Source organism: Leptopilina boulardi, unplaced genomic scaffold (genome assembly GCF_019393585.1).
Source record: "Leptopilina boulardi isolate dan_hultmark-lab unplaced genomic scaffold, ZJU_Lbou_2.1 LbouV2_213, whole genome shotgun sequence".
Lineage (NCBI taxonomy): Eukaryota > Metazoa > Arthropoda > Insecta > Hymenoptera > Figitidae > Leptopilina > Leptopilina boulardi.
Genome location: NW_026137767.1, coordinates 1,441,672 through 1,454,940, shown reverse-complemented (window position 1 = coordinate 1,454,940; position 13,269 = coordinate 1,441,672). Strand labels below are relative to the sequence as shown.

The window sequence follows — 13,269 nt, the reverse complement described above, 5'->3', positions numbered from 1 at the left end:
TAATGAATATAAACCTAAACTGTCCGACGCATAGTTTGTGAAGAAAAGTAAGTATTAACTAATAGATGTGTTTAAATCTGGCTGATATTTCTCACTCGAAGGTTTTTGGGGTCGCTGCGACTACTAATCTGAATTTTAAATTTTCCAAAATTCAAAATGGCGAATCCAATATGGCGGACGACTTTTTAAAAAAGTGATCCCATTGGCCTCAAATTTGTTACTTGGGGGTTTTTGATGTCGCTGATTATGAATCTGAACTTTGTTTTTCCAAATTCAAAATGGCGGATCCAATATGGCGGATGACTTTTAAAAAAATTGATCCAATTGGCCTGAAATTCGTTACTCGGGGGTTTTTTGCGTCGCTGACTACGAATCTGAACTTAGTTTTACAAAATTCATAATGGCGGATTCAATATGGCGGATGACTTTTTACAAAATTGATCCCATTGGCCTAAAATTTGTTACTCGGGGGTTTATGGGGTCGCTGATTACGAATCTGAACTTAATTTTTCAAAATTCAAAATGGTGGATCCAAAATTGCAAACAAAATTTTTTAAAAAATTTTTAAAAAAATAATTTTAAAAAATTCAAAAATTGTTATAAACTACATTTACTTATGACTTAATAAACAATAGGCCATAAAATTTTTGAAACTGTAGCATTAAATCATTTTAAAGGTGGTAGCGACCCAAAAAACCCCCGAGTAACAAATTTCAGACAAATTCGATCAATTTTTTTAAAAGTCGTCCGCCATATTGGATCCGCCATTTTGAATTTTGAAAAACTAACGTCGCATTTGTAATCAGCGACCAAAAAAATCCGCGAGTTACAAATTCCAGTCAGTTTTAAACACATGTAGAGATTTTGGGCAGGTTTTTTGCAATAAGGCCCACTGTGATGCCTAACAATGTGTAAAAATGAGTTACGCAAATTTTTTTATAGTATTTGATCAATACTGAAGACAATAAAATTTGTTTCACGAATGTGCCCTGAAAAAAAAATTAATTTTTCTAATATCTCAAAGTTTAAAAGTTCTAGAGATATGCCCATTTACTTATCTGCGCGATTTTCAATTGTAAGGATAGAATTCGTTTATTATTTTACTTTTAAAGCAAAACGGCCAGACACGGTTATTTTTTTAGGTTTTAGTTTCCGAAAATGTTAAATTTTTTTGTGGGTCAAAAATTGTGTCGAACGGTGTATTGTCCGCTTCATGGGGACATTCCCTGGAGATATTCCTGTGACATTCGTATGATACTGAGGGAATATCCCCGTGAAATTTGTGTGATATTGATCATAGGGATATTCCCTCAATATCACAGGAATATTCCGCTCAATATTACAGGGGTATTCCCTTAATATTACATGAATTTCACCGGAATATTCCCTCAGTATTATACGAATATCACGCGAATGTCACAGGAATATCACCGTGGAATGTCCCCATGAAGCGGACATTATGATATCACCTGAATGTCACTGGAATATTCCCACTCGATATCACCGTGACATTCAACCAATATTCCGTGCTACTTGGGCTGGAACATTTTTATAACATGAATGTTCAAATAATGTTTTAGAACATTTTTTGACAGACATGAAACGTTTTTGAAACGAACATGGTTTTTTGACCACTGAGGAATATTTTTATTTTATATATACTTATTTTTACATCAGATTTTATAAACCTAAACTTAATGATAGAACGTCCAAGGGTCTTATGGGCAGGCCAACTTGGCCTCCCAGAAGCCTTTATTTTAAGACGTTATAAAATTAATATAGATTAAGTTGAAAACAAAGTTAAATAAAGTTGGAAAGATAATAATTCAATCTTTTTAGCGCACGAAAGATTAAAACTCTAAATTAAAATACCAGGGCTGGGCAGTTGAAAGAATTTTCGATTATGCTTTTGAAACGACTGTATGACTTCTGTCAGGCCAAAGTAAATGTTGAGAAAAACTTTATTGCAGGCAAAATTTTATACATTTTCTTTATATATTTAAATAAATTTATTATTATGTGTATAAGCATTTATTACTTTTTGAATTGTTTATCATAAACATATTGAAAAATAGATAATTGAACATATTTAGATTGTTTATTCTTAACATTAGTGTTATAGGCTTTTGGCAGGCCTAGCGCTTAGATGTTCTATCATCAACTTTTTATTATTAGTGACTTTTGATTAAGTTTTATATAAAATTCGATTGACATAAATTAGACTAAATGGAATATCTAGAACTAGAAGGAAGATGAATATGAGGTCGTAATTGGAGTCAGCTGATGAATCACGTTTTTTACTTATTAGTCGAAAATTTTTGAGTTTGCAAAGAAATTTTTATCTTACCTGCTTATAAAGAAATTTGAGGCAGTTTTAATTTATGTGATAACTACTTGAATTTAATAAGTTCTGTTAAAAATCAGCAGTTTTTATTGGTGCAAGATTTAATGTTGATGACAAGAGGAGCTCAATAAAAAACAACATTCTATTCGCTTACTTATGCTGAGGCTATAGACATAGGCCTAATGCTAAGATCTCTTGCTGATGACATAATACTTACTTACGAAACTCTAATTAAGCATAAACCTGCAATGACCCTATATTTATCATAAACACTATATTATTAATCACAACTGAGAGTCCGCAAATCATAATCGACACTACGCTTACGATAAGTATAGACCCTAAATTATGTATTATTGGTCATAATTATGGATTATCGATCAAAACCATTATGTAACGACCAAAGTATACTGTTTCCGAAAAATTGATCTTTATTAAAGTATGTGGATAATAGAGAAATTTCCATCATTCAGTGAGCATGAAGAAATATAGTTTCGCCTAGAGATACTAAATAAAAAATTCATCCTTTATTTTGATGATACAGTTTACGAGAAGCAAAACAAAGTAACAAATTTCTTTTTTATAAGAAGACATGTAAAATGTAAAAGACATAATTCAAAAATTAAACAATAACCCCATATTGAGGTATGAAAAACTCAAGAACTTCAATCGAGCGCTAAAGCTGTAATTTTTAAAAAGTACGAATTACTTTCTCAATCTAAAATAGCAATAAGTTTACTACTAATTTCAATTAGCTTTAAAAATTAGTTTACCATATGTAGAATATGATCCTATATTTTTAGTCCATAATTCGAAGTATAAATGTCTCTATTGTATACTGTAACGAAGTCAAAATTAGTAGCAACATCTTTTTAGTCCTCAACCTGAATGGCGTATAAGGTGAAGCCAAACTTTTAGACCTGTTTCAAATTTTTATTATGTGCGACTGCAACCTAAAAGCAAAGATTCTGCCGTTTGTTTTATTTTATTTAAGTTCTTTCAATGCAGCGAAACTTTGCAATTCCGAACAGTTACAAAAGCAAACTCTCTGTCGATTGCTGATGTAACAATCCGGATTTGTTCAGCTGACAAGTTTATTTTTCCATGTCACGTGGTTATACACGGTACTATTGAACATAACCTCACCTTAAAAAATACAAAATGTATATAAAATATTATTTAACAACAAATTTCAACTCAAATAACTTTTTGGTTTCAGGTCAAAGAATTTGATTCAGAAGCTGCATGTTCCACAGATTTTATTGCAAATGAAACTGGTGATATGACCTACGGAAATCTGCTATTGATTATTTTAGAAAGCGAAGAAACTGTACAAATTGTATTAGACGGATCAAAGCTTTGTTAATAAAACAAATTGTATTGCCTATTTAACAATTTAGTTTTGTTATTTCAACTGTTCCATAACAATTTTCTTTGTTCATCAAACAATTCTGTTTCTTCACCGAACAATCCCATTTTAACAATTTTTTTTTGTCTCAACAACAAGTAGAACTGCTGGTTGACAATCCGGAATTGTTGTGCGGACTTAATTTTTAGTATCCACAACAATTCTTTTTTCTCCGTGTCATTAATTAAATAAAAATTGTCAATATTTCTAACAATTGAATTTTGAAAATTTCTTTGAAAACGGGTTAATTTCCACAGTAATATTACTGTAACATTATCATGAGGTAGACATTTTAATATTACGTGTTGCTTGGGATGGCTTTTAATAAATAATTAATTATATTTTAAAGAAGCCAGGCGCTCTCAATTCTATAAATAAACGGTTCGCCTGTTTGGCCTTTCATAAATTGAATATAATAAATAATATGAATAATAATAATAATAAACGTGCATTTACACGTGTTATTTCTCCCCTAAACTGATGAAATTTCACTAATTTATTTGCACGATAATTATTATTATATATAATTATACGATAATTGGGATCAATGGTATATTTAACGCTGATTGAAAAATCAGTAAAATTTCGCTAATTAATATTTTGAGAGTAATTAATAAAATTTAATTATATTAGTAGAAATGCAAATTATTCACAAATCATCTATGAACACTATAGTTGTCTATGATATTGTTTAATTTTATAGAAATTTGTACTAAAACTAATTTTAAATTAACTAAAATCAAAATGTCATTGAGGTTAGACATTTTTGAATATTTTTCAATAAAATATTTTATTTTTCTTGCCTTTAATCAGAAAAAAACTGAGCATAGTTATCCATGTTTGTTGCTACTAAAATGAAAAAAATTATAACATAATGATTGTAAAAGTGCACCAAACATATGTTAAGTTGTTTGGAGACCAATTTTTGAACGAGCTTTATAATTACTCCTTCAGAATGGCGCTAATAAATAAAATGTTATAAATGGATAATAAATTTGTTGAATATAGAAGCAAATCGACAAAAACAATGCAGATCATGTTGAGAAGAGGTATAGTCGTAGGTAACTAGGACCTGCTTAATTCGATATTTACCATAGGATTCGACATTGGCGCTATATGTGCATTTCACCACAATCATTATCTACTTAGTACAGTTGACTAAAATTTAGTGTATCAGTTTAGTAAGTCGAAACCATAATAAATTGTTTAGTCATTTTAATTCAGCTCGTAGTTCTGTCGACTATTCTCATCTCTTTGCGATCTCTCTAATGACTAAAATGCAAGCACAGCTTCTACGTAGTGCAGTCGAACCTGAATCAGCGAGAGTACAAAGGAACAGGGATTTTTTTTCTGCCTATAGGGGTTCTTCACTGAATTTAAATACGAAAATAATTCATTTTCTCACATAAATAGTTCGAAAGGAGGAGAACAATTCTAACTAAAATAGGTCCAAGGACGTAAAGAACTTCTCTTACTTTTAGATGTCTAAGCGAGAAAAAAATACTGTTACTTATAGAACTCTGTTACGTAACATCTGAGATAAAGTAAGATAATATTGAAATTAGGATATCTATAATAAATACATACTTGTTTACGGAAAAATTTTCAAAACATTTGTAAACAGAATTGCTAACAAAAAGTCTTCGTCGATATTTGTCTAAAGGTTAAAGTTAAGAGTACCGCTATCAGTAATGTTTACGAATATATTGAGAAGTTTTATGCGGAGAAACGGCGTACGTAGAAAAAATTTTTAGGGGAACTTCATGAAGATAAATGAGAGATATGTCAAAAAAATTTAAGTTTTCGTAGGGGATTTTAACCATCAAACACCTTTGAGTACGCCTCTGACGCAGAATAAAATAGTAACTTATAATGAGTATTAATATTTCAGAATTTATATTACTTTGCGCCACTTAAGTTATACACTTAAAGGATTTCGCATTTTCACATTCAGAGGATTTTACACGTAGAAATTATGGGAACTTGAAATGATTTTTGCTGGTAGAAATTTCTCATTTATATTGTTCTCACTTATCCAGGTTGACTACATATGTATTAAAATACTATTCAGCTTGACAATGTTTTAAATTAGCCTTTATTTCTACGTATGTAAGCACTGATAATTAAAACCTAATGGTCCAAATCTTCAAAATAAACCATAGAATACCTGCTATTATTGTTCCTTTGCGGCAAAAGAAGCAGAATTCTTTATTAGTATTAAAAAATAATTCATAAACTGTATTAGTCTTAATGTAAAGAAAGTTTACTTTTCACAAAAATCAATTTTATTTCTATATTCTCATCATATGAAAAAAATTTTAAAAAATCTGTCGGTGCGGTTTTTTGATTTTTACTTTGCATAACTATTTATATTGTCGTAAACAAATGAAAAAACGAATTTTTTCAAATTCGCGTGTTTTACGTTATAATTCTCTTCATCTCCACTGGGTGTCGATGTTTCAACTCGTTTTCTCATAAATGACATGCGTTTAAAAATATGTGTATAAGTACAATAAACTGTTAATCTCAAAATTTTTCAAAATTTTTGAGTTTGTTGAGTTTATCAATTTCAGACTAGTAAATTCAAGTATATACGTGTTAAATAATATAAGTTTCGCGACGACGACTATAGTTGATCAAAGTAATAAGGTACAAAGGGGTATCCCTACTTAATTTATGCAAAAAAGGTGGGTGCAACGCTGGTAGTCACAGCACCCCCGACCAGACATTGTACCGCGATTGGGAAATACAGACACAATTGTACAGAAGAAGTAAAATATGTTTTCTATAACACCTTGCTTAAAAAACTCGACTAAATCGCTGTCTTTTACGCACTAGTGCTTAAGGGGGGGGGGGTATGGTATTGAATTTTTTTTTATTTTTTTAAATGAATGTATAATATTTCAAGAATATGGTGTAAAAATTTCAAGCCGATCGGAGCAAAATTGACAAAGTTATGAGAATTCAAGTGTCGGTTGCTCCGCGGACTGTGTTTTCGTATATTTTGAATTTAGTTTGTGTTTAACCTTTTGCGGACATTTCTGAATATTTTCTGATGTCGTTGATGTGTAAGTATAAATGTTGGGGTCGCTGATTACGAATCTGAAGTCTCTCAATATCTACTAAACCAATCGTTCTGAAATTTGGCACAGTTCTTCTTGACTAAATTCCCCAGGTAACTACGAGAGCTTTTTTTTAATAATTACACAGCCCCACAAAAAAAAAGTGTCATGTACTTTTGACCGGAATACCCTAACCCTATGTATTTTGACGCGCTGAACACGAATCCGAAGTCCGTTTTGCTCCATCACGTCAGGATTTTTTTCTAACCTCAAAAAACATGTCGGATTTTGAGAAGTAAGCGATTTTTTTAAAAATTGATGTATTAACTTCAAACTTGGTATCTGGGGGTTTTTTGTGTCGCTGATTACGAATCTGATGTCTGATTTCCGAAATTCGATATGTCTGATTCAATAATAAGGAATTATTTTTAAAAAATTGTCAGATTATTATGAAATTTGGTATCTACAGGTTTTCTAAGTTGCTGACAAGTAACACTAGGGAAGTGCCATACGCCGATTTTTCTGAAACTTGGCAGTTTTGTAGTTTTTTGAAAACAATTTGACACGTACGTTTTGTTTTTCCCAAAAAGCTGATTTATGGGGGGGAAATACCCCTTGAATTTTTTTTTGGTAGGGGGACATTATTTTACGAAATTTTTCAAAAATTAATGTGCAATAAGTGTATCTGGGGGTTTTTTGGGTCACTGATTACGAATCTGATGTCAGATTTCAAAAATTCAAAATAGCATATCCAACATGGACTTCTATCGGCCACATTAGATACGCCATTATCAATTTTTGAAAACTGACATCAGATTCGTAATCAGCGACCCAAAAAACCCCTAGATACCAAGTTTGAAGTAAATCTTAAAATTTTTTCAAAATTCGTCCGCCATATTGGATCCGCCATTTTTGATTTTGAAAATCTAACTTCAGATTCGTAATCAGCGACACAAAAAACCCCCAGATACCAAGTTTGAAGTTAATACATCAATTTTTAAAAAAATCGCTTACTCCTCAAAATCCGACATGTTTTTTGAGGTTAGAAAAAAATCCTGACGTGATGGAGCAAAACGGACTTCGGATTCGTGTTCAGCGCGTCAAAATACATAGGGTTAGGGTATTTCGGTCAAAAGTACATGACACTTTTTTTTTTGTGGGGCTGTGTTATATAGTAAAAAATATATCGATTTTTTCAGCGAAAATCGAATTTTTGGGTTTCAAGTGCTGCGAAAAATAAAAAAAACCTTCTCGTAGTTATCTCGAAAAACATGTCTTTTAAAAAAAAATTTTTTTTTTATTTAGATGATTCTGTTGCGAGTTACGTTGAACACCGCAAATCCATTTTTTTACGAGGCGCCTGTAGAGATTTACTGCCACTCGTTCAATTTGTAATATTTTTCAATGAGAATTTAGGAAATTATACTTCAAATATTGTATTAATATGTGGAAATTAAGTTAATAAAGTAACACACTTTATAACACTGAAAAAAATTATTAAAAAAGTGCCTTTTTTACACCGCACACGAAAATAAAAGTAGAATTTTTACCCCAAAATCGGTATAAAAATTACCTGCAACAAATTTTATCCTAGTTGAGGGCGCCACCGTCTATGTGAATTAGCATTGGTGAAAATTACCCGCAACAAAATTTACCCAGCCTTTTTTCTGTGCCATACCCCCCATACCCCCTTAAAAGGAGGAGAAATCGTACTCTTACGCACACTTTCCCCTTGCATCACAGCAATTTAGTCGAGTTTTTGACGCAAAATGTTATAAAAAACTATGTATGGGACATGGGGGCAAATAAAAAATTATTTTGTTAATACAAGTAAATCAAAGTTTCTTTAGATTTTGTAATTTATTTAGGAAGGAAAAATGCTCATTAAACATGTCCATGAAAGTACACGCAGTGTTCTTTGAAAGTGAATGTTACTTTGTCTTCAATTTTTTTTTATTTTTAAGCTGTCTTTCGTCTATTAAAGGGTAGATCCTTGTAAGGCAGTGCCATCTACATCGGAATTAAAATTTCTGAAATTTTTCAACAGTACTTACTCGAAAACAAGAAAATAAAATGCTTTGTCCTTTAGGATAATTGATTATTGACTAGAAATACACTAGCTAAAACTTCTTTTGAGTTAAAATAAAGAAATTTTTTTCAACATAACATATCGACATTATTTTACCAAATGGCGGTCAAAATAAGTAAAATAGTGTCTATTATATATTATGTTAAAAAAAAGTTTTTGTTGTTATTTTCGTAATTGTTGAATTTTAGCTGGTGTATTTTTTATCGTTTATTAATACTTTAAATAAAAATATGGAAAAAAGACAAAAAGTTTTGGCTGATGTATTTCTTGCTAGTAATTAATTATCATAAAGAACAAAGCATTTTATTTTCTTGTTTTCGAGTAAGTACTGTTGGAAATTTTACTTTCGATGTAGATGGCACTGCCTTACAAGGACCCACCTTGAAAGGTAATTTCATTTAAAAGCTCCTATTATTTCCTCTAAGAAAGAATTTCAAGACAGCTGACCTTCAATTTCTTTTACTTCATGCGAATTTTCGGGCCTTTATCGCGTATAAGATCGTTAACATCTCGTGGTAGAGGAAGCGATTTAAAACGAAATTTGTCCACCCTTAAGTCAACACTTTCCAAAGCAGGATATTCGAAGACAATTTTATCCGAAACCTTAACTTATAATACAGAATACACGGAAAAAATAAGCCGCTCAAATTTTCATCGACTTTGTAGAGGACTCTCGGATATAACGCACAGTGTAGTACACATTAAAAACACTCAGTTCTAAAAATCACGTTAACAGGCTGTTGAGAAAGTAGGCTACACTTAAAAAGAATTTAGAAAAAGTCTTTAAAAGACTCAGCGACAGTCGAGGAAAACGAAAACCTACACGGTTGCCCTACAGCGCCAGCGTTAGAACGTTTTGTCGACAGTCGAGGAAAATAACAAGCGCAGAGCTTGCTCTACAGTATTCTCAAGTCTCTGCGACAGTTGAGCAAAATCAAAATTCGGTCGACCAATGAAAAAATAAAGAAAGAAATTCTCTCATTCCCTTGTGTTTATTGTATACATTCATGTATACATTTATACATACATTCATATAGTTGTAGTATAACCGAACACATATATTACCCCTACCTCACACATTTTAACCTAACACGAACTTAGCACTAATACACACGCATATACATTTATATAACATCGACGGACCGACGCTTGCGCAGTTTCGCACGATGGAAATGTACTTTCTGATCGTCCTTATATATTAAACGAAGTGATTCTTTACCACTTGCGAGAAACAGGGGGGATATTTCGTTTTGCGCTTGAGAGATTGCGCATACTTTCCGCGCACCGTTTTCCTCGACTCTTTGACAAGTATCTGTGATTCACATTATCTATTACCCAGTTTTAAGTTCTATTACAAAAGTAACTTAAAAATTACTCCAAGTCGCTAAGTTTCTAAAACACTTGTTATACAATAATTCAGCGACTTTTTTTCCGCTACTAGGTTTCTAAAAAGTCTTCGACTTTCTTCTGCAGTATCTGTCAAAGTTATAGAACTTTTATAACCTGAGCAAAATATTCATTTAGATCCGAGACTTCTTGATTAGTCGCTTAAATTCTAAGCGACAAATTTTTTCCGTGTACAGAATATTAATTTTACTTATAGAGGTTTCTCCGTTAATCAGTTCTCACTTGTCCAGAAACGACTGTATTAAAATAATCAAGTTCAACTGTCCAGCAATCTTGATTTATTTTTCTGCTCTTGATTTATCTTGTAATTCGTTATTCTTAGTCTTATTAAAAGGTCCATATTCTTCAGATCATGTCCCCATCTCTCTTAAGATATACACTTTTCCCAGATTGTCCAACCACAGTCGAAATAGATTTGTTACGTCTAATGTGTATTGGATTGAATTGCCGAAGTTGGCGTATCAGGATGTTCTTCTCCTGGTGCATAATTTCACCAAATCTAATGCCCATGTTCTGATTTATGATCAATTGATTTCTCATCTTAAGTCAAGACTTCTGCAATCGGGTGCTATTATAATCGATAACATGAAGAGAAACTACAACTGGTCTCTAACAGACTCCTCTTTTTTGTGTCGGACGGATCCGGTCTAACGAGATGTGGAGATAGGGTTCTTCAGCGTGGGGCCCAGCTAAAAATTCCTGTACAGGATTCTTAAAGGATCCCTAGAGGTTCCTACATAGGATCCTTAAAGGTTCCCTAAGGGATTCTATTAAGAATTCTACGTGGGATTTCACTAGGATCCGTTGCAGGATATTAGAACAGGGATCCTATACAAAATCCTGTGCAGGAACATTAGTTACTAAGGTTCCTTTGTAGATTCCTGTTCAAGAAAATGTATAAAAATAATTTCATGCTAAGGTACCTACACAGGAACACTCGCACGATCCTGTGAAGGAAAATATTTCACTTTCTTTTCATGCTAAGGGACATTCATAGGAACCATAAGAGGACAACAAGTAAAGTACTAATGTTCCTGTACAGGAACCTGTTCCAATATCTTGCAACGAATCCTAGTGGGATCCTGAGCAGGATTCTTAACAGGATCCCTCAGGGAACCTCTAAGGATCCTTTAAGAAACCTGTACAGGAATTTTTAGCTGGGGGTGTTTTCAACATTGCTTTTTAACTTATATCTTAGAGGTATAACGGAGATAATCCCTCTGGGATTCAAAATTTGCAATGTTTTCTGACGATCTGCTAATTTATACTACACGGAGAGAAATCTGTTACTAATAACACATGAGCAGCAGTCCATTTAAAAATAGCACTGACACTAACTTGCGTAAATTGCAAGAAATCCATGCTGATTTTTCATGACTTTCGAGCAAAACTCGTACAAGCTGTGCAATATTAGCACAAGCCTTTGTTATATTAACAAACGAAGCTCATGAGAAAAACACACGCGTAAGTCTTGTGAGCTAATTGTAACAGATTTCTCTCCGTGTAGGTTCAGAAACATTGAGAGCGTCTCATATAGAGTAACATCGCCTCTTAATGTCCTAAAAGATGGCGTCATCTTACAAAGACAAAAAACTATCATGGAAACTAATCCATTACTCCCTTATTTATTTGTGTCTCCAAGTCTATCCTGAATCTGTTAATTCGAATCCAATATCAGTTCCTAAGCTCGTGCACTTGCCGATATGAGAACCACTCTCATTCCGATGCTTTTAGCTGACGTCAATGAGATTTTTTTCAATGATGATTAAAAACTTGTCGAACTGCTTCAATCATGCCTAATGATCTTCAAACGTGAAAAGCTGTCATTGATCTGCTTATTTGACAAAATTGAACCATTAGCTAAACTTAGTTATCAAAGTCTTCCTCCCTCATATTTTTATTGGTTCTGGGAAAATCTTGAGTTCCTATACTAAGAAGGGTCTCCAAATAAGGGTTGCGTCTGATTCAGAGGAAGTACTCAATGAACTTCTTAAGAATGAGTATGGGGGCTTCACTTATTTATTTACTGATACCTCATCTGACCAGAAGTCATCTAATTCCTCTGTAGCTTTTCAGGATTTCACAAACAAATACTCTTATGGTGACACCCTTTAGTTGGGAATCTAGATAGAATAAAATAGAATCAAAAATTGCTTTATGTTTAAATCTAACCTCCAAGTCCTTTACAAAATTATTTATATTATGTGTCCGTCTTCTAACGATATCTCGTCAAGTAGTTTAGTTTTTAAATTTATACGGATTCTGTTCCATTCCGGATTGCGTGGTTACGTGTTTGGTAGATAGATTTAGTCGCTTTTTCAACAGTTATGCGGCAGACGAGATTATTTTGCCCCTCCTATGGAGGACATTATGGCACAGCTTGTTTTTAATGACAGAAGGGGTTGAACATTCCATGGATGACCGTTTTCTACAAGAAACTTGTCCACTGATCTTTAACATATTCTGTATGAATATCCTAAGTTAAGTGCCTGAAGACCAGCACATATTAGCTTTCTAGTCTGTATGCTTCCTCAGAGCAATCTGTCAGAAATAAGTTTTACGCTTGAGGACTGATCTTTAATCCCGATATAGAAACGGCCATCGTAGTAAAAGCTTCTTTGTGAACAAGAGATCACTTTGTGTAACTCCCTCTTTGGATTAAATTTACCATTGATGATCAATCTCAAGAATTTGAAAATGTTAATTACTTGACTTGTTCTTTATATTGGTATAATTGTCCACTCATTAGTAGTGTATAGTAAATAATTTGAGGTGCTGCCAGTTTCTTGTCACCTCCATCCTTAAACATATTTGCTTTATGACATATTCAAACTACGTCAGGAGTGCCGGATTTGCGCTCTACTTTATACTCCACTTTCAAACTTGTCCACAACAAATATACGTTTCATCATGACTTGACTCTACCGTGAAATCATCTATACAACTAATTTTCTTTTGT

The 13,269-nt window shown here is 32.7% G+C and overlaps 1 protein-coding gene across 10 annotated transcripts in view; it reads right to left on the bottom strand.

Annotated features, from left to right (window-relative positions):
- The window catches only part of LOC127278959 (uncharacterized), a 230,291-nt gene that overhangs the window by 101,062 nt on the left and 115,960 nt on the right, over positions 1 to 13,269 (bottom strand). For 7 of the 10 annotated variants that reach the window (XR_007842567.1, XM_051300944.1, XM_051300949.1 and 4 more), the window contains one exon: positions 5,920 to 5,934. The exons of the other annotated variants lie outside the window; for them this stretch is intronic. Coding sequence is in view for 6 of the 7 variants with exons in the window: in XM_051300944.1 (XP_051156901.1) it covers positions 5,920 to 5,934 (15 nt within the window). In the remaining variant the exon portion in view is untranslated. The remainder of the gene's footprint in view (positions 1 to 5,919; positions 5,935 to 13,269) is intronic. 10 annotated transcript variants of the gene reach the window in all.